Source organism: Anthonomus grandis, chromosome 7 (assembly GCF_022605725.1).
Source record: "Anthonomus grandis grandis chromosome 7, icAntGran1.3, whole genome shotgun sequence".
NCBI classification, from domain to species: Eukaryota; Metazoa; Arthropoda; class Insecta; order Coleoptera; family Curculionidae; genus Anthonomus; species Anthonomus grandis.
In genome coordinates this window covers 3547699-3569826 of record NC_065552.1, presented here as the reverse complement: position 1 = coordinate 3569826, position 22128 = coordinate 3547699, and the positions used below count along the sequence as shown (strand labels likewise).

General features: G+C 34.6%; 4 protein-coding genes across 4 annotated transcripts in view; 1 reads left to right on the top strand and 3 right to left on the bottom strand.

Moving 5' to 3' along the window:
• The first annotated feature begins 318 nt into the window (after positions 1–318).
• On the top strand, positions 319–957 carry LOC126738253 (NADH dehydrogenase [ubiquinone] 1 subunit C2). Its single transcript, XM_050443492.1, has 3 exons — positions 319–558; positions 624–767; positions 822–957. Exons 1-3 carry the CDS (start codon positions 387–389, stop codon positions 869–871), a joined length of 366 nt encoding a protein of 121 aa, XP_050299449.1. The 5' UTR covers positions 319–386; the 3' UTR covers positions 872–957.
• A 1808-nt stretch (positions 958–2765) lies between these two features.
• On the bottom strand, positions 2766–3759 carry LOC126738867 (RPII140-upstream gene protein). The gene has a single exon (XM_050444331.1). It carries the CDS (start codon positions 3661–3663, stop codon positions 2833–2835), a length of 831 nt encoding a protein of 276 aa, XP_050300288.1. The 5' UTR covers positions 3664–3759; the 3' UTR covers positions 2766–2832.
• Positions 3760–9377: 5618 nt separating this feature from the next.
• LOC126738129 (fatty acid hydroxylase domain-containing protein 2) overlaps positions 9378–22128 on the bottom strand; it is a 29570-nt gene continuing 16819 nt past the window's right edge. Inside the window, exons 3-6 of the mRNA XM_050443298.1 lie at positions 18919–19168; positions 14791–14972; positions 14453–14725; positions 9378–10317 (exon numbers count right to left, since the gene is read on the bottom strand). Coding sequence (XP_050299255.1) covers positions 10125–10317; positions 14453–14725; positions 14791–14972; positions 18919–19168 — 898 coding nt within the window. The 3' untranslated portion in view covers positions 9378–10124. The remainder of the gene's footprint in view (positions 10318–14452; positions 14726–14790; positions 14973–18918; positions 19169–22128) is intronic.
• Positions 10350–13741, bottom strand: LOC126738130 (uncharacterized). Its single transcript, XM_050443300.1, has 2 exons — positions 12826–13741; positions 10350–12637 (listed from the first exon to the last, which is right to left on the bottom strand). The coding sequence occupies exon 2, from the start codon at positions 11935–11937 to the stop codon at positions 10963–10965; it is 975 nt and encodes a 324-aa protein (XP_050299257.1). The 5' UTR covers positions 11938–12637; positions 12826–13741; the 3' UTR covers positions 10350–10962.

Here is a 22128-nt window from a genome sequence, read left to right as displayed (position 1 = left end):
ATCCGTATTGGTTGGATCATACAAAATCGTTATGTGATTGGTCGAATTTGGTCAGCTGACTGGATGGTGGTCACGTCAAACATGGGTAAGAGGTGGGGGTAATCAGCTGTGCGTGCTTACATTGACATTTGGCTTTGGCATTAAGCGATTTTGATCCGTCCTGAAGATTGGCACTGATATAGAATTATGTTTAGTTTCTATTATGTCAGTCCCAGTGGAGAATAATTACTGAATTCTAATGCTCCACAGAACACTTACTAAAGGATCTCCTTTGTTTTCTAGGCTAATGCTCATTGCTGACAGAAAAACAAGATAACATAACCTGAAATGGTTGTCACTACGCGTTGACAGTGACAGTTCATGATTCCCTAAACAAAACAACAAAAATGGCCATGCAAGGGAGACCAAAAATAGCGGAAACTCCTTTAGAACTGCTTTCAACACCAGGAATTGAGCCCGGTTTAATAAATAAGTACTATGCCCCGGTAGTGACCGCTACAATCTTTTTCGGGGCCGTCATTATAGGCAATTATGCGAGCAGGAGGCCTGTGATGAGTGGTAAGTTTTCAGTTACATAACTGCTTGAAATCTTTAAAATAAACGATAAATCACCCCCTTTTAAGGTATACAAAAGCATATATTGGCGACAGCGGCGGGTGCCGCGGCTGGTTTTTATGCAGAAGACTACAGGTCCAAGAAGTTGGCCGACAGGGATGCTGTTTTGAGACACTATGTTGAGTTACATCCAGAGGATTTTCCACCCTACGGTGAGTTAAAACTGGCCTTTCAACTTGTTTTTAAAGTGCCTTTTTATGTTTCAGAGAGGAAAAAGTACAGGGATGTGTTTGAAAAGTGGATCCCTATCCGTTAAAATGTTGTAATTTTAGTGTATTGGTTGATATGATAGTTGTCTAATAATGAATTATGATGAAATAAAGTTGGTAAATGAAGTATTAAGTTGTGGTTTTTTTTATAAGATGATCTTTGAAAGGAGATTATAAGCCAATATGTAAATTAAGTGTATTACCCTTAAAGAGGAAAAGGTAGGATTTGTTCATATTTATTATCATAAAATAGATCTTACAGAGTTACGCGTAGGTAAGTTTAAATCTAGAAAAGTATAATTTTCTTAGCTGCTAATTTAAATTTATTCAGTGCCATAAATTTAAAACAATCAAGCTCTGCACAATACTTATGTTCTACAGTACAAATTATGCAAGAAGAATTACTTGTGGGTGTAAAGTAATATTTAATAATATGCCCATTGGCCAGTTTAACTTAACAAAGGTGACAATATTTTAAGTGCAAACACATTATTGAAATTTTTACATGTCCTTAATAAGTCCTAACAATGATTAGCGCTGTTAGTCAATTCATCAAAGTGAGAATTAAAAATCAATGAGGTGTTCAGATAAACTCCTAATTACACTAGCCTCTTCGAGAATGAAAATTAGTATAAGGTACACTAACAAAAGTTTAAAATTGGTATAAGTTACACACACTTAAACTTTTGTAAATATGCCTTATATTAATTTAAAGTTTTTCGGCGTCTGTTTGTCTTCTTATTTCTTTGTTCAAACCCATTTCCTTTCAGTATCCCCTGATGATGGACACCACTGTGTGTGAAACATGTCGGAAATTATAAAACAGAATAAACAAGTGGAGGGAGGATTTTCATTTTACCTTAAATTTATTTAAGGATTATTTCTGTTTTATTTGATTGACTATAGTTTCATATTAGATATCTTAAGTAAGATCATTATTTACTTTAGTTTATAGTGTATCACAGTTATTATTGGTATACAATAACAAAGTCTAATCAGCAAATGTATAATACTATGCATCCAGTCCTGCTACTTGGAGACTCAGGACATACAATGAGAACAACAGCAGGTCTAGTACAGATCCCTGTCATACACTACAACTATATGCTAATGTCTCACTTTTCTGGTTATTCATATTTACATAATATTTTTCATTGAAAGAGGAACAAACAGGTGAAAGCAAGAAGAAAGCATAAAATAGAAATTTTGAATTGTGGTTACCATAATATCCTCAACAACAACTAGTTAAAACTTGAAGAGTACTTAATGATTAACTCATAATTTGCATTTTCTAAATCTTACTAAAGGCATTCATTTGGTTTTGGATCATTTTAGAGCAATTGCTATAGAATGAATGAATATTTACCAAAATCAACATTCTTTACTATGATTAAAGTTAGCAAAAAAAAGATCTTGAATTTTATCTTTTACACCTAGGCGAGAATCCCAGAATATATACAATAACTTTTTTCCAAAGTCTATGTGTGTTTCACAAACTGCTGCATCCATAAGAGGGGGATATAAATAGAATTAATACAGCATGCCCAATTTTCACAGATACCCATATTTCTTTCACGGTGGAGTGTCTAAGTTCCAAAAAGAGTTGATTAAAAACAGCTTTTTACAACAATGAGTACTCCTCCAAAATTTTTAGTACTGGTAGTAGAAGTAGCTCTTTGTTCAATTTATGGTGTAGTCACAGGATGCAACTTAACTTGTGCAGAGGTGAAAATATCTTTAGTTTGGTTTTTAGTCCTCTAATAGAACATAACATGATGGATCTATTGATTGAAATGCATTGCTGGTCATTACTAAAAATTTTGTGAAGCAGGAACATTATATCTTATTGGGAAAGGTAGATGGGGTTATCACTAATTTCTGAATGTTTTGAGGAATGTTTAATATACTCTGTGTCAGGACTGCAAAACTCAAAAATTCACATTTTAATTTGTAAAATTTATTTAATTTGTAAAATTTAATTTATTGACTATTTATATCTCACTATTTTTTAATCACCTTTCACAGTACTACTACTACTACTACTATTAACATTGGCATCTAAATTATCTAAACTTTTCCCCGCTTCTCCCACCTCATCATTATGCATCTTGATAACAGCGAAATCATCTTTTTCCATATATGAAGCCAATCCTTTTTTTACAGCTTCATTTCGGCTCTCCAACCAACGATACTGATAATATCTTGCCTCTTGTAATGACAAACCAGACAATTTTAAAATACCTAAAGTGGTAACCCCACAGACTAAACCCAAAACAACTCCTAAACCGGAACCCACGATCCAGCCTCTGGGTCCAGAATAAAACTTATATGCGAAACCGGCAACAGCCCCCGCGGCCGCATACTCTATTATCCCATATTTGCCCCTGTAGACCTGAATAACAGTGGCAGTGGCCACATAAGTTGTGGAGAAGAAACCAATTTTCAAGCCCCATTTAAAAGCTCCTTTGCCCAGGGCCAGAGTAATTGCGTCTTGAAGTTTTCGTTTTGCCTCCAGGTGTGTGGTAAAACTTGTCACTTGGTTGTTTCTCATGAATTTTTCATAAGCTTTTTGTCCCTCTAGAGTTCCTCCATACAATAGACCGGCAAATAGACTCAACCAGGTGGTTTGTAGAATCGAGTTTAGTTCGTGGGTGATGTTGCCGAACTCGTCGGTTTTAAACATCGCTTTTATGCCGTCCCATCCAGTTTCTTTAGCTAACTGCTCGGCAACGGGAGCAGTTTTGATAGTAGCGGGGTCCGGTTTGTCTGCGGTGAAAATGTTTGAGAGAAACGGCATGAACCCGAGCCGATATCCGCTTGTGAATATTTTTCTTGACATTGTTTAAACTTTTATTTGTAGGGCTTCAGCGAATTTTTTGTTTACTTTTTGACATTATGTAACATAACCCTACATTCTATACTAAGATATTTAATGATAACATTAAATGTGAGGTAAGCTAACCTAACATTTAAGTGAGCTCTGTGAGTGAGTTTACACTGAAAACTTTTATGCTATAGACTTTAAACTTATGACTAACTAGTTTCTTTCTTGAGTACCGAAATACGGATGCACTAACAGGCAACTGAAATTTAAAGGCCTTAAGTTAATTCGAATTTACAGTTTAATTTAAATTTCTCATTTATTCGAAGAAAGTTTTCAATGTAAATCCACCTAGCATTTAACGGAAGTTAGCTAAAGATCGTTTGACATTTGGGGGTTTAATAGGTAGCAACATTAAATATATCGTAATAAATATGATTGATCAAATTCATTTTCGATCATTTCCTTTTTAATCATTGCTTTATATGGTCAGTAACTCCATTCCTAAATTAGTAAGTTAAAAAATTATTGTTGCTATGTATTATAGCCTACATGTCAACTCACCCCGAGCTACGCTTAGTTCAATGTTAGGTAAGTTTACACTGAAGATTTTCTATTGTATTTCATTACTATTGTACTTACAAATTTATGACTGCCTAGGAAATTAGGCAGTCATAAATTTGAAGTACAATAGTTTTAGCATTTATCGCTTAGCACCGAAATATGCATGCATTAATATCCAACAGAAATTTAACGGCAAAATCTTTAGTTAATTAGAGACAATTTTCTGTTTAATTTGAATTGTTTGATTTGAACATTTAAGTGAAATTAGCTAAAGGTTGTTTGATATTTGAGTTTAATACACAGCATATTAAATATATCGTAATAGATGTAACGTGTAAAATAATCTCAGATACGCTAATTAATTTGAAAAATTATTTTTTTAAATTTATGATTATAATTAATTTCGTTTCTTCGTGCCGACAAACGCATCTGCAATTTAAATGAAAATCCTTAAGTTAATAAGAGAGATTGTACGGTTTACTTTAAATGTCTCATATACTCAGGTAAATTTTTCAGTGTAAACTCGCTTAAGTAATAAAATGAAGTTAGTTACAGGTCATTTGATATTTAGGGATTTAATACATAGCAAAGTTATATATTATTAATAATAATGTTTTTAAAAAGTAATTTTACTTACGCTTAATAGCTATTGCTTTATATGCTCGGTAACTGCATTCTTACATTACTAATATTTAAGAAATTATTGTTGCTAAGTATTGAACCCCACATACTAACAGACAACTAGCTAAGTTCACCTTATTGTTAGGTGCGTTTACGCTGCAGAATTTTACTGAACTTAATTTTTTTTTCTTATAACTGCAGGTGAAATGAAATGTACTATATGTCTCAGGACAGTCATTTTAACGTTTAATTTCGATTCAACTCTTGTTAGTAGAGAAAGAAAAAGTGAAAACGCTATCATTCACTTTTTAGGACCTACATTTCCTATGGCAAGTTTCCGCAAGACGCGAGTTGGCGGACCGTTTATTTTGAAACTTTAAATACATTTTGCTGAAAGTCTTCAGTGTAAACCTACGTAGCAATAAAGAGAACTTAGTCAGGTGGAGTTGGGTTTGTGGGATCTAATATATAGCAACAATGACTTTTTTCAAGATTTGCCAATTGAGAATTTGTCTGTCTTATTATAATAAATAATATATAATAAGAAAGTAATTCGAACAAAAATATGCTAATAATTTATGGATGTGGATTTTGGGCTAACTTCTTTATATTGGACTTGGTTTACACCACATACCTCCGAGATTTATCAGTTTCATATACCGGTCGTGTAATCAAAGTAAAAGTGCTTAATACAATGTTGGCAATGAAACTTTATACAATAGCATATTGTAATTATTATTTCTCTTTAAAATATACGACTTTCAAAGCTGTGAGTGTAAATTAAGTAAGTAATGAGGGAACTTAGCTCATCCTTAGACCTTAAATGTGTCCTGAACATTTCTTTTAATAGTACAATGCAAATATTTTAGAACCGTCTTGCATAATTTCATTTGATCAGAATCGTTCCATCGTAATTTACGTAAGAGATATTTGGCGAAACGTTTTCAGTGTAAACCAACTTAAAGCGCACTTTGAGATTTGTAGGATTTAGAACTAGCAGAAATAATTACAAAATATTTTTATTTAAATTTGTTTCCAGTATGTTAATTATCTATCGCTTTATGTTCTTAGTAATTGGAATTTTAAATTTTTTAATTGTGGTTGCGTGTATTAAACCCCACAAATAGAGTGACTTTTAGCCTACGTTCACTTCAATGCTAGGTCCGTTTACACTGAGAATTCTCAACCGTCAATATATTTTCTTACAATTAAATTTAAATAAAGCAATGGGTATGATTAGTGAATTATTGGAACAGTCTAATAGTGCTTGCAGTATTTAAGCAAAAAGCCGAATTTTATTACTGCTAAGCCTAAACATGTGTATGGAAAGAGTTATTGGCGCGTTAGGTTAATGCCGTTGACGTTATGCTTAACCGCAAACTCTAACTACTATTTATTTGCAACTGTTTATTTTATTGTTTGCTTTTCTGATGTTGCTACTTTACTATTTTATAATAAACAATTATTGTTCCTGTCTTCTAAGCATCCACTTTTCTAACAAATAAAATAACCTCATTGCCACATTCGGTCAGGTCATGTGTCATGATTATTTCTTAAAATGTCAAAATAAGGAAGCAAAAACACTGGACCATTCTGGCGCAATTAAAGCTTTTGTAAAACTACTTCTGCGCTTGCATACAGGTCAAAATATAGTTGGATTTATTACTGCTAAACCTCATATGAGTTCCAATAATTCCCTATTATCTTCATTGAAATGTTGACCTAGTTTACATCGAAAATATTTCTCAACTATAAAATTTAATTATTTATTTATTTGAGAAAAATTGCAAATGTAATAATGTAGTAATTTGATTAATTAAAACTTATATGACTCGTCAAATAGGGTCTAAATAAACTTGAATAGTTTTTTTATTCGATCTAAACTGCCTGTGTAAATAAATTCAGGAACGAAGTGAACTTAGCTGACATTTATTGGTTTGTGGGGATTAACCAAGTGGATCAAAAAGCCTAAAAATCAATTTCTGCAACATGAGAGGCCTAAACACCAATATTAATGCAGTACACCAACACCTGCAATCAAATAAGCCTCACATTCTGGCATTGGCAGAAACAAAGGTGAAACCTTCAACAACAGATGTTCACCTAATTTATCCTGGATACGACCTACACACCCGATTTCGACTAAACTTTGGATTGGCAGTATTTGTCAAGAACGATTTGAGTTGCCAGCGGGAGGAAACGCTTGAACCTGCGGACTTCGACGTCATGTGGTTCAAAATAATAGCCAGTGGTGCCACGAAATTTCTCTGCTGTATCTACAGACCACCAAGCGACACCCAATATAGACGGCTCTTTTTGAACCTGGTTGATTGCATTAACCATCTGCAAATTGACTACCCAAGCGCAGAAATCATCCATAGGTGATTTTAACGTTCACAATATCAACTGGCTGCGCGTCTGCAACAAGAACGACGATGAAGGACGAGAAGCTGAGCTATTTGCCACCATATGCGGGCTTACGCACTTACGCAGCTTGTGGAGGACCACAAATTGATAACAGTCTCTTGCCAGTTGGAGGTTAAAACGCAGGATCCTCCGATGCCGCGGAAGGTATGGCACTATAAATCAGCAGAGTGGAACCATCTTCGGGAATTTTATCGCTCATTTTCTTGGAAAGAAGTCTGCTTTAGAACCAATAACATCTCAGAATGTGCAAACCAAATTACAGAGACGATCTTGGCAGGAATGGAAGCTTATATCCCTTTTTCTACTAAATGCGGATCAAACAACAAGCAATAGTTCAACCTGAATTGCAAAAAGGCAGTAAACACTGAAAACGCAGCATATCGCAAATGACGTCAACATCCTTCCATCGAAAATGGGAGGAACTTTTTAGCCTCCAGAAATAGCTGCAAGCGAATTATTGAGGAATGCAAAGAGAGTCACAACAACATGATCAAAAACAAACTGCTAAACTGCCCAAATGGAACAAGATCTTTCTGGTCGGTATCGAAAGCCGTTAGTCAAGGATTTGCTAAGTCGGCCTTGCCACCCCTAACAGCAGATGATGGTTCTATCGCGGTAACAGCAAGGGAAAAAGCCAACTTACTGGGTAAACTCTTCGCGTCCAATTCTACTCTGCACTCGCAAGGCAAAACACCGCCATATTATTATTTGCCAAGGGTGAATTCATCGATGGGAGAAATTTCGTTTCCCCAACGAATTATAAATAAAATTCTTAAAAGCGTAGACACCAACAAAGCTTCTGGACCCGATGGAATTCCAGCCCTAATACTAAAACGTTGTGCAGACGAATTGACTCCTCCCTTATGTAGACTGTTCACGGCATCGTATAAGCAGGGCCAATTTCCAACAAGCTGGATAACTGCTCGAGTGCAAGCTGTACCCAAAAAGGGCAAGAAGACGATGCCCTCCAATTACCGCCCGATTACACTAGTTCCAGTAATATCGAAGATTATGGAGAAAGCAGTCAACCAACAACTGTTAAGATATCTGGAATCATCTGGACTAATCAGCGATCATGAATACGGCTTCCGAAAGCTTAGATCCACCGGCGATCTTCTGACTTAGGTCACACACTTGTGGACGGAGGCCATGGAGAAGCACGGCGAGTCCCGCTCAGTCGCTCTTGACATTTCCAAGGCATTTGACAGAGTGTGGCATGAGGGACTACTAACCAAGCTCTCCTCAATCGGCATACAAAACTCATTATTGAATTGGATCAAAAGTTTTCTTCAACAACGAACAATCCAAGTAGCCGTCGATGGATACCTCTCCGACAAATTTAACATTAACGCTGGAGTCCCTCAAGGATGCATTCTATCCCCCACCCTTTTCTTGGTATATATCAACGATTTGCTAGGAACCACTGTCAATTCAATCTACAGCTTTGCGGACGATAGCACCCTTATTTCCACATTTAAGTCCGCCAAACCAACGACAACCGCAAGTTCACAGAATCTTAGGCTGCAACAAGTAGCTTCAACCAACAACGATATTACAGCAATCTTGGAGTGGGGCGATAACAATTTGGTCAATTTTAACGCTAAAAAAACGCAGGCTGCAGTATTTACGATGAAGACTAACCTTGGTGGCCCGGAGCTGGTTATGGCAGGGAAAACATTGCCAATGAAATCATCTTTACATCTTCTAGGAGTCGAGGTCACCAACAGTGTGTCTTGGCATGACCACGTTGCCGAGGTCGCCAGGGCGGCTTCCAAAACACTCGGAGTGCTTTTCAAAACGAAAAAACTGTATACACCAGAACAGCTGCTGACTCTTTATAAGGCTTAAATACGCCCTTCCCTCGAGTATCGAAATTAATTTATTTAGTTGATTTAACAAATGTTTATCAAATTATTGGCTAGCTGGACAACCTAATTTACACATTATGAAAATTATTTTTAAAAGAAGACACTAAAGTCAATTGCTACATAGTATAAACCATATTACTTTTGTTCCCATGCTAACTTCATTAAGCAGTTAGCTAGGTTTACAGCACTAGGTTTTGCCTTTTATTCATTTATTTAGAAAACTTCAAGCCGATTGGCTCAATAAAAATTCCATTTATTTTGCAGTAATGTATTTATTTTACAGTAATAACCAAACTTATATTTATACACAATCGGTAAAAAAGAATATATTTAAACCGCGGTTTGCAGTCTCAAAAAACACCTCAGGACAGTACCTTTAAAACCCTTTAATAAAGAAACATGATAAAGCCAAACGTTCGAAAACCTAATCTAGGCCATATGCTACTACAAAAATCCCATATTTTGATGTTTGAATAAATAAAAGCCCGATTTTGTTTATTTACAGTGAGTGTCAAATGCGTTTGAAGCCTTACTAAATACTATTAAAAGTATTTTATTTAATATTACACGTACTTTTAAATGCACAAATTAAAAGTAAACATCACAAATACATCAGGAGGCTGTCGCAAAAACCCTGTGTTTAAATATAAATATATTAATTTATACAAAATTTACATATAGACTCCTTCTCTCCCTTATCGCAGCTTATTCCTTTCTTAAACAATCACAAATCTCACCACAGTCTTTTCATTCTATCACACATTGTTCCTATTTTAATTCTTTAATTCCTTTTTATTATTAATATAATACGTGGATTTCTTAAATAGTATAAATAATTCCTTGTAAAGAAAAATAAATAAAAATATATTTGCTGCTGAAAGTTCAGGTATTTTACAATTTTTATACATCAGAAAAACGAGCTATTTTCATTGATCCCAAAAAAAATCCACAAGACGAAAATAAACTTATACTCTTAGAATTAGTGACTCTTAGAATCGTTTACTGATTTTTCAGCTCCTGTTGCATTTTCCAGTACTTCATTTTGGTTAGTTGGGTGTCCGGAATGGCCACCCGAGGGGGTATGAAGCTCAGCATCATGATGTGCCTCAAATACGCCCTGGTTTGTCTAAATGCCGCGTCCGTACCGTGGATTCGGTCCAACACTCCCAACACTCCAAAACAGTTGTTGAATCTATAAAAAAAAAGGCAAAAGAACGCTTTTATTTAGGTTTAAATGGTGTTATGCTTTATGGTAGGTATGTTTTAATGGTAAAAAATGTTTAAACCAATCACTTCAAAGATTGAACATAGACTTGATGCATCCTTAAAAATGCTAAAGGCAAGGACAGGTAACGAACAGAAGAACAAGGCGCAGGAAGAGGCAAAAATGTAATGTGAGTTACATGAAAAAAAATTCGATAAAATTACTTCAGGACATACGATTCAATTCACCTACAACCATCGACAAAATAGAAATATCAACAAATACAGAACACAGATGATACTTTTATTACTATTATTTTGAAGAGATAAAAATTCTAATATGCTTTATATTTTTTGGTGCTTTGATTAATAGAGAGTAATGTTGTATAAGAGTACGCACTATATCTTTCTCTAAGATATAGTTGCACGTCATGTTATATTTGATTGTTTACTCATAAAATGAAAAGATTTCATATAGAAAAGGTAAGTTTATTGAAAGTAATACAAAATTAAAAAATATTCCTTAAAGGAAAATGAAAAACGTAGTATCACTAAACATTAAAACAAACAAAGTCTCCCATTACATATGTGGTGCAAGATTCATGCCACCAACTGTTACACCAAGAACATATAATCAAGTCATCATCTTCAAATAATTCTGAGTACAATTCTCCACATCCTGGGCTTCCTTTTCGACACCTTTACTAATTTTCTTTTTTACCTTTTTTGTTTTCTGAGGTTTTGAGCCAGTAACAACTAGTTTTCTCTTTGCTGCTTCAATTTCTTTTTCTTCTTTTCCTTTCTTAATTCCGGCAAGTTCTTGAAGTTCATCCTTGAATGGAATACTACAGAGTGTTTCGGATTTCTGTGATCTTGATCTAGAGCGATTTGGTTTTTCTTTTATTTGCGGCAAAGGTAAAATTTTTGAAGCTGAGATCGACCGATTTAAAGCCTCTTCCTCAAAAGTAGACGAATTCTTTAATATAAGTACCCCGTCTTCACAGACTATATCTGGAGGTGTTGCATGTATCGGAATACTTGTGGAAGGGTCGGGATCATCTATTTCCACCACAACTTCATCATTGAGCTGGGCATTCTCTGTATAATTAGGTGCGTCTGGAGTATTAAAAGGTGCGTCTGTCACACAGGAAGGGGCAAAATTATCATCATTAAACTGATCCGGATTATAGGGATATATTCCGGAAGCTCTGAATGAGTTTTCTGATTTTCCAATATTGGCGACGCTGGTGTAAGCTTGATTAAATAGTCCGGCAACTTGCATCTGCATTATTACCTTTCCAGGGTTACTTACCATCCACTTATCACACTCTCTATTGTAAGCACACTTTAATGGGCCAAAGAAACCAACATCCAGTGGTTGCATCCTGTGGCTTGCATGAGGTGGTAGGGAGAGTAAATCAATATAGTTATCCCTGCAGAATTTCCCTACTTGATTTTCGGCACTAGGTTTGCTGTAGCTCTTGAAATGCCGCAACCACTGACAAAATAATTCTTTGTTTATAAACCCAGAGTGCGATATCATTTTGCAGGTACCAGTAGGTGCATTTAAAAAGAGCTCATCTTTCATCTTTTTTCTGGGAAATATCATAGCCGGAGGAATATATGTCCCCGCAACGCTAAAACAACATACCGCTGTAACGAGCTGTCCCTGATCTGCACTAGCTACTTTTCCGACCAGTTTTTTGCCTTTGATGGATAAAACATTGGATAATTTATTAGGGACTGTGGATGCCCTGTTTCGTCCATGTTGTATATTGAATTTGATAGGTAGTTTCTTTTTTCATAAAGAGTCTTAAGATTAAAAAAAAAACGATCTACCTGGCCTTTATTGAACCCCATTATTCGATTCATTGAATATTTTTCTGGCTGCCGAAGTACTATTTTGTGTCTTTGACAAAACCCTTTTACCCACGATTCACCTGCCATTTTTTAAATATTGCTGAACCTGTGCTGAAGTTTGTTAGCTTCAACAAACTTATAAGCCGCTATTTTCAAATCTTTCTTGGTAATCCCATAAAATCTAAAATCCAGGTCCATTACTTGTTGGGCCAAATCAGCATCCATATCTAAAGGTATATCAGTTTTGATTCGTCCTAAGGAGCTGGGGATCGTTCCTGCTTTTAACCGTTTTCTTAGTGCTGCTTCATTTATTCCCATTTCCCTGGCTATACTTCTTTTACAAAAACCATCTGCAATTTTTTCCCTAATCTTTTCCATATTGCCTTCGGTGAACACTAGCTTCCGCTCACTTTTTCTTTTGTAACGGCTCATATTTCAAATTTGTTAATCTGAAAAAAAACGTTGATTTCTATGCTATATTCACTAGAGCTTTGCATTGCTTACTGCGTACTCTTGTGCATATGTTAATAATTTTAGATTCTGCTTAATATCTTCATTATTAACCTACTTCTTGCTAAATTTTAGCCACACAAACAACAACAATATTCTAAAAAAACTTACAATAACGTTTACTAACCTGTAACGTTGCAGATACCTCACAAAATACTAATTATCAAGCACCAATAATTTGATCGCCAACCCATGCAAACACTTCTTGGCCATTTTTAAAACAGGTGTGTCGATAATGTATATTTCTATTTTTGTATCCAGTGTCGTATGCTATTTGGAACATGACTGACTGCATAGATAATTTAATAGATGGCGATATATATTAAAAATAAGCCTGCGTACTCTTATACAACATTATCCTATGTATATATAGGTATATGAGTGGGATGAGCATTGTATTTCAATGTCAATAAATGTTTATTAGTATTTTATAGTGAGTAAAGTTTATTCGTTATTTAAAAAAAGGGCCCTCACTTCTACATTAGCCCAGGGACCCTGAATCTTTGACCAGTTCTGGCCACATATAAGGAATATAATAGAATAGAGCTTTGTAGCTATTTGCCATGATAAAACGTGTTGATATTTAAAAACGTTTTTTTTTTCACAAAAAGTTAAACGTGAGGTTAAATAGTTTATAGAAAGGTCATCTTCTCCAACAGAGTTGGTATTGATTAAACTCATTAATTTTACTACAGTTGATTTATCCATTAATCTAAAACTGAGCTTATTTTTAATAACGTTAGAGTTAATATTATTCTGATAAAAATGAATGAGGTCATTAAAGTTCTATCAAAAAAATTATTCCAATGAGTAGTCATTAAGTATATTAGCATAATTTAAATTAATAGGATAAATTCAGAATTAGAGCTAGGTACAATATTCAATTTTTTTACAGTATTCCAAAATTGGCTTCATGACTTTCATTTGAGTTTTATCCCTTAATTTAATAAGTAAGTTGAAGATATTGCTGATCCATGGAATGTTGTATGGCCTATAAAAAATGAAAATACCAACAATAGAGCATAAATCATCCTGGCTACAATATATAATATATACGTCTAGAAATAAGCATTATGAACTATCATGTAAAGTGAATTCATAAGTGGCTTTAAAAAGATCTAATCGTACTAGTCTATTGGCAAGCAAAGAAGTAATTAAAAATAAATATAAAAGTGGTAAGTAAACGGATATCACCAGTTATATTTAATTGAAACATAAGAAACCTAGGTATTTGCCAATAAAACGATTGAAAAAATACCCGAATGTAAATACTAGCCATAAATTTTAAAACGAAGCTCAAATGCACATCAGAAACATTATCCTCCGAATCAGTAATAGATACTGCATTAGGGGATTTGAGAAGTTACTGTAACTTTAAAGGAGATTCCACATTTATCACTAAACACGATCCTCAACCGTTTTTAAAGTGAACGCGATTTTTTTTTTAAGTCATCATTACACATCATTCCTTAAGTCGTTTTTTCAGGTGGAAAACTTTTTTACGAACATCACTGGTCTAGGTTTTGCTAGGTAAAGGATCTTTCGTCTTGTTCCAGATAGTATTTTATTCAGTAAACTTTGGTAACGTCATAACAAGGAATGTTGCTACTAATTTATCATTGAACATGTAGGTGGCGCTACGCACACAAACAACATTTTTGCCGAACTTCGCATGGTTTAGGCGCTATTTTTGCCATACACCTTGTTACAAACTTAATTCCTGACTAACCTAACCTAACTGAAACAAAACTTACTTTAAATGATGAAAATCGTGGGCTTCGGGACTAGGAAAGAACGGCAAGTGGTACCCGGAGTGGGCGTTTAAGGTACTCAGTATGGCTAACGTGAACCACAACCAAGCGGTGGCGACGTGCGACCCCATAATAAACACCCCCAAAAAGGGCGGCACCAAATTCGAAAAAATATGTTCGACGGGGTGACTGTAGATGGCGGTGACCGCGATTGGGGCGGTCCACTCGTGGTGCTGCTTGTGGATGTATTTGTAGATGTGTTTGCTATGCAGGAATCTGTAAGATTTCGGTTTTTAGAGATTTTTTTATATTTTTTAAATATAGTACGGGTTTGGTTTTACCTATGGGAGTAATAGAAAGCCGCTTCTTCGACTAAAATATGAATGGCCAGCTCGTAGAGGACCCAGTGAAAAGTTGGTAGCTCCCTGATGCCCGGGAACCCCCGCCATTTCATCGAATAGTACATGACATACGACGATGGTAAGCCCACTGCTATTTGGTTCAGGAGAACGCACCAGAGGACCTAAAACGAATAAACTTTACAAGAACTCATTCCAAATATTTAGTTTATTTTCAATTTTGACCTAAATATTTAATTCTGAAGATTCTAGGATTTACACTTTACCGGAAATGGTAAAGTTATATATGACGAGGCGGAATAGTCTGCCACCCAAAATGGTCGACTCATTCTGATGCTGCTAATTTTTGATGTACATCAAATATGACAATAATGACATTGATGATATTTTAACTGTCGTATTTGACGACGCGACCAGAGAGAGAGACCAACTGTTGCTTTACATAATTACGTCAAGCAGTATAGGAAAACTTATCTTAAAACAATTAAAGCTGCAAAAGAAATCTATTACAGTGGGAGGCTGGCAAAATCTGGCAATGTAGCTAAAGAAACATGGTCTATTGTTAACGAACTAAGAAATAAGTCTACCTCAACTAGCACTATCTCTACATCACCCGAGGACCTTATTAAACAATTACTTTGTAAACGTGCCAAAAAATCTAATGGCCACCATAACACCTTCTGATGATCCTCTGTCATATCTCTCTATTACGCTATTGATACGCCAGTATCATTTACAGAACTTCAAAGTACAATTAACGAAATAAAAAACAAATCATCAGCTGGTACAGATGGGCTTACTCTTAAAATGTTTTCAAATATGCCTGATTGTACTCTAATCCATTTAGTAGACCTAATCAACATGTCATTTCAAAAATGGGGTCTTTCCAAACTGCCTTAAAACTGCAATAATCATTCCATTACATAAAGGAGGAGATAAAGATCAAGCCTCAGACTATCGTCCAATTGCACTTCTTCCAACCCTCTCAAAGATCATAGAACGCCTGGCTAAAAAAAGGTTTTTGTCATTTTTGTTTAAATATAATATCTTAACCCCTTATCAGTTTAGATTTCTGAGCAAAAAATGCACCAACGATGCTATGTTCTCCCTATTTAACAGCGTTTATTCAAATATCAACAAAAATTACTTAACAGCAACAATTCTGTGACTTTTCAAAGGCTTTCGATTGCGTAAACCACATTATTTTAATTAACAAATTGCAGCACTATGGATTCAGAGGTATATCCCTTCAATGGTTTAAGTCATATTTGTGCAACAGAAGTCAACTTGTAAAGGTCGATACGTCAAGATCTTCTTGTAAACCAATTGAATGTGGGGTACCTCAAGGTTCCGTTTTGGGTCCTATGCTCTTTCTGCTGTTTATTAATGATCTGGCCAGCCTGAACATAAGCGGAAAAATCTGTCTTTTTGCTGATGATACTAGCTTCACTTGGAGCAATTCGAATGCAATGGCACTACATACAACAATTTCCAATGACTTGGTCTTCATTAAATCGTGGTGCGATTCCAATCTTTTATGCCTAAATCTCTCAAAAACTAAAGTCTTATCATATAAAACGACCATTCCTCCATTTATTCTAAACAATACCAGTTTGGAAGTTGTTGAGTCTGTCAAGTTCTTGGGTCTTGTTGTGGACGGCTCTTTGAAATGGGATTTGCACATAGATACGTTATCTAAAAAACTAAGCTCGGCATGTTTTGCCATAAGATCAATCTCAAGAGAATTAGGCTTTTTCACGGCCAAAACAGTTTATTATGCTCTTTTTGAGTCACATCTCCGTTACACCCTTCCATTCTGGGGTACATGCTGCAAGACCCAATTTGAGCGTATATTTAAACTTAAAAAGAGAGCGCTTCGCTACTTATTAGGACTTGATAGTAGAGCTCACTGCCAAGTAAATTTTATAAAATATAAGATCCTTACTCTTCCCTCGATATTTATATTTGAATCTATCTGCCTTATCCGTAAACATGTGTCGCAGATTCCAGAAAGACCATCCCACAGCTATTCACTAAAGAACGTTGATCATAATCTTCATCTGCCAATTCCACGGTTGGAATTAGTAAAGAACTCTATACTTTATGCAGCAATAAAAATGCACAACCATCTGCCTTCCGTAATAAAATCGATGACTACTTTTAGTTGTTTTCGCAATGCCCTAAAATCTTTACTACTGCAAAAAGCCCTATATACAGTAGAAGACTTTTTTAATATTTCCTTTTAAAGCACACACACTGGCGTTATTAGCTACCTATTATTTGCAAAATGTTTGCCTGCTTTTTATTGTATGTTTTTTTTTTCAGACTAAGGTTTTTGACAATTTTATACATATAATTGTGTGTATATTTGTATATAAAAATTATTTTATTTATGTATTTCGACCAAATTGTACAATTTGATAATTTGTACAGTATTTTTGTTTTGTTATGTACCTATTTACTTTATGTGTATTTTGTCTGAGTATTTTTTTTATGTTTATTTGTTTATATTTTTTTTCCTTTAGCTTTGTCGATAAAATGTAAATTTTCTGACAATAAAGCATTTGATTGATTGATTGATTGATTGTTTTTTTTATATTCCTTTTGGGTGGAAAACAAGCCAAGCCTCATGATTTTCTTCAAATTCTTAACATGACTTTATATACAGAGCAGAGGGCAGGTAAATTAAAGAATAAAGATATAATTACAGATTCAATCCTATTTTGGACATATTTATGTCACAGTTCTCAATTTTTACAATTCAATTCTAATTCTTAGATCTGCTCCAATCATCAACATGTTGGGAATTTAAATTTCCTTACCTTCATCTAGGTTAAGATATTTGTGCAAATATTCTTTATGCACTAGTTTGTATACTAGTAATTGCCCATCAGTCACAGAAATCAGAAATTATAGATTTTTTAAATTTCCGTTAAATCCATCCTTACAAAAATCCTGGAGAAAGATCTATCATGTAAGTTCTAGTGAAAATATCAGCAATTATCGAATTTGCCCAATAATAGAGCATAATTACTCTAAGATCCCTAATGCAAAAAATTCCCATATTTGCAACCCAGTCCCAAAGTGTGTCTCAAGATGTATTCATTGATGTTGCACAAATTGAGAGACAACACAACATCTTTATTCAGTTAATAAAGAAGAACAAAAATCTTGAAATGAACTTAAAAAGAGGGTTGGTGTGGTTAAAATCATTGTTGCAAATCTTACAAGTTCTAATTCACCGAACATCTCAAATTGCTGTATAATAGTAGATTCCAGTTAACAAAAAAAACCGTCATGAGTCGTCCTTCTGGTTGTGGATGGTCTACTAAGGATAAAGCTTTCTCCCTCTCCATTTTTAAATGTAGTCCCAGACTGTACAAGTATTGAAGACATTTTTTCCAATTACCTTCACCTCACACACTCTTCAATCCTTACTTTCCAATATTCCCTTTGAATTTTGACCTATATTCTTGAACATCTTAAGTTATAAGCAGAATCTATTATTAATTAAGCAGTTTCTTATAATGTTTTTAACACTTATGATGAATTCCTCATTCGTACTGTTATTGTAACTATATTTAGGTGTTTTAAATCCCTTTGTTACATTTGAAAAATTAGTCTTGTTTTTTTTTATTTAAAATTTGCTTCCATACCTATGATGCTAATTTATAATTATTGGTAAGTATCTATGTCTAAATATCTTCAGACTCCTGACTTAAATGAAATTGCTTATTTAAATGTCTTAAATAAGCAATTTCTTGAGAACCAAATTGAAATCAAATCATATTTTAGTTCATGTGTTAATTTTTGAAGAAAGTGATAAAGGATATCTGATATATGCAATCAGAACTAATGCAACTATCCTAAATTCTTAACTAAATGTAACTTTCTATTTGGTTTTTGTAAACATAACCTCCCAAAAACATTAATTGTTTTGTTTCCCTACGATTGGCACAACTGAAATTTGTCAGAGTGACCAACATCGAAAGTCACACAATCACGCAAAATGGCGACCAAATGGTATATACAGCAACAGTAAGTTGTTTAAAATTCTACCCTTCACTTGGTAGAATTTTAAAAACAAAAAAATAATTCCCTAACACATACCTTAATTAATCTGGCGGTATCGACAGGTTCGTTGGTCCCCGGTTGTATCTTATACCGTCTAATAATTCTCGGTGTATTGGTGAGGTCCATAAAAGTGTAGATTCCACCCACGAGCCAGTAAACCCCAAACGTAATGGCGGTAGATCCGAACACCCACAGGAACATGGGGTCCTCGCCCGCTATGTCCAGAAATTTATCCCATTGGGCTTGCCAGAAGTCACCGGAGGCTCCCCAGAATTTTTGCGCGTGCCTGGAAAACATCAAAAATTCATTTAAATATATGTTTTTTTGCATTTATAACACTCAATAGATCAAACCTGATAAAATATTTTTAATGTACTCGTTAAAAGGTGTCGGTGTAAACCTGATCGACTTAACCCCTTATCATAGCAACTTTACTCAAAAAATACTGCCTCGATAGATCGATAGATAATCGGATTTAATAAGTAGTAACATATTTGTTTTTTCTTCATAGCAAATTAGTTCTACGGTTGCTACATATTAAAAACCACTACACACATAATCCTATCCTATTCTCATGGAAATGAGAAAGAATGTTAAGTTTCCAATATACCTTTGGAAATAAATTTGTCCGACTTTAAATACCAAACACAGAATCTGTAACTGGTATCATTCTCTTATAGTAAGCCAGTCGGATTCTTTTAGAACGGGCGAACCGCGATTTTTTAAGATTTTCTCCCAGATTTTCTAATTAAAATCGCAAAAATCCCGTAAATTTAAGAATTTTCCCTGTGTCCAAAAAATAAATTTTAATAGAAAACTAGGAGATAAGAAAAATTTCAAAAATTTTCCAAAAATTTGACAAAAAAAGGTGAATCTACCGCTATTTTGGTGGGTTGAGATAACTTACAAAAATGGGCACAAAAAAAAAGTTAAAAATACCTCCTTTAAAAAACCTTTTGTGATAACATTGCTTGAGGTTTTCCCGCCGTTTTTGCCGTTAATAATTTTCATTTTTTTTTAAAATTAAACTGACTTTTGGGCAATAAGATTTCGACTAAACATGTATCTTTAATCATGTAAAATTTTGTCTGTTTAGTAAATAAGGTAGGTTTTTTTTAAACCTTCATTTGCTATATAAATTATTTATTTTCATGTATTTAATAGAAATCATCACTGTATATTCATAATTAAATCTATATATATGTGAATAACTGTCTTCAAATATTCAGATAATAATGATTAATAATTTATATGTATATAATTTTAGGAACTATAAAAATCCCGTAGGGCGCTATTTTTAAATCGTAACTATAAAGAGTCCATCTAGCATTAATAATAATCATACTGTTTATACATCTTTCTCTAAGGCCAGTGAATAAAAAACCCGAGTATTAAAATTTGCTCTATCAGATATCGTCTAATATTGTCTCTTTTCTACATATGGGTAAGTTTTAATTAATCATCTGATCGTACTTGCGGACATCTTAAATAGACCTCAGGCATGCATTTTAAATGTTCTGCAAAGACAAATAATCATAGAGGATATCCGAAAGATTTTTGTGTTGGTTGTTTGCTTACTAGGTCTAGTTTCACCCAGGTATGTTGATCTCATTTATATTTTAAACCATAAAAGTAAAAATACGGGTTCACTTTAAAGTAAATAAATCCATGAATTGGACACCAACGATATCCATGAATCGGACGTCCGATTCATGGGAACCGGAGTGTCCGATTCAAGGAAACAAGGAATAAAGTTATGGGTAAAATAGTTGACCGATTTTTTTCTTTTAGGCTTGGCTTATTATGTCAAAGCGAACAAGACTGACGAAGAAATTCGTGAAGCTGTAGATGCAGTTGTAAATCAAGATTTGTCGATTCAGAGTGCAGCTAAAAACTTCGGCATTTCAAAGTCTTTATAGCTGTACTTGTAAAAAAAGCGAAAAGTGCGCCTGGCAATGAATTTGTTTACAACCGCAATATTGGAAACAGAAAAACTTTTTCGGTAGAACAGGAACAATTATTAGTTTCTTACCTTAAAACAACATCGAAAATGTGTCATGGCTTAACTACCACGCAAACAAGAGAGCTTGTCCGTCAGCCAGAAAATACGTCTTTAAGCAGAGCATCTAGTTTTAATAAATCAAACGTAGGCACCTTTTTTCCGAATTAGAAAGGTTGTACAAGAAATATGGGTTTTCAGCCAACATGATTTGGAACCTGGATGAAACCGGTTGTATGACAGTTACAAAATCACCAAAAGTTATAGCAGTAATGGGTTCCAAACAGGTTGGTCAAATTGCATCTGCCGAAAGAGGAACGCTTATCACCACACTTTTTTTTTATAAATGCTGCCGGCAGATCACTGCCACCTGTATTCGTGTTTCCTCGGGTTTATTTTAAGGACATTATGCTTAAAGATGCACCGACAGGGTCTAAAGGGTTTGCAAATCCATCTGCGTGGATTACAGAAGAAATATTTGTAGAGTCTCTAAAGCATTTTGTTAACCATGTTAAACCCACGAGTGAAGATAATGCTTTGATTATTATGGATAACCACATTACTCATGTGAATATACATGTAATTTTTGCAAGGGAAAATAATATAATCATTTTAACACTCCCTCCCCACTGCAGTCACCGTATGCAACCACTTGATGTGACAGTTTACGGCCTTTTTAAGGCAAGGTACAAAGTGGCATTAAATAATTGGCTTGTCTCAAATCCTGGCAAAACCGTTGGTCTATACGAAGTTGCAGGATTTGTTAATGTTGCATATAGTGAATCTTTTTCAATAAAGAATATTTGTAAGCTTTCTGAAAACAGGAATATATCCAAGACGACTTTCTGGCATCATCTGTAACCGACAGGCAAAATCCTTGCAACAAAGAAAGCCAAGAACAAGACAAGAAGTCCAATGAAGTTGGAGGATTGAACATAGTTTTTCAATCAACTTCTAACTTGAACACTCAAATTCCTGTGGGCAGACCGCCAAGTTTAACAGCACCTGTTTGGAATTTATCCCCTCCACTAGCTCTGACCATTCTAGACCTTGCTGTTCTAAAAGTGTGGAGAACTTAAATCGATCAATTACATTACAAGGTCGAGCTGAACTAAATCTAATTTCATCTGAAGTTCTTAGACCCTATCCAAAAGCAATGCCACGGAAATCAGTCCGAAGTAAAAGAAAAAAAGGAAAAAGCGCTGTTATAACTGACACTCCCGAAAAAGATGAACTTATGAGAGCAT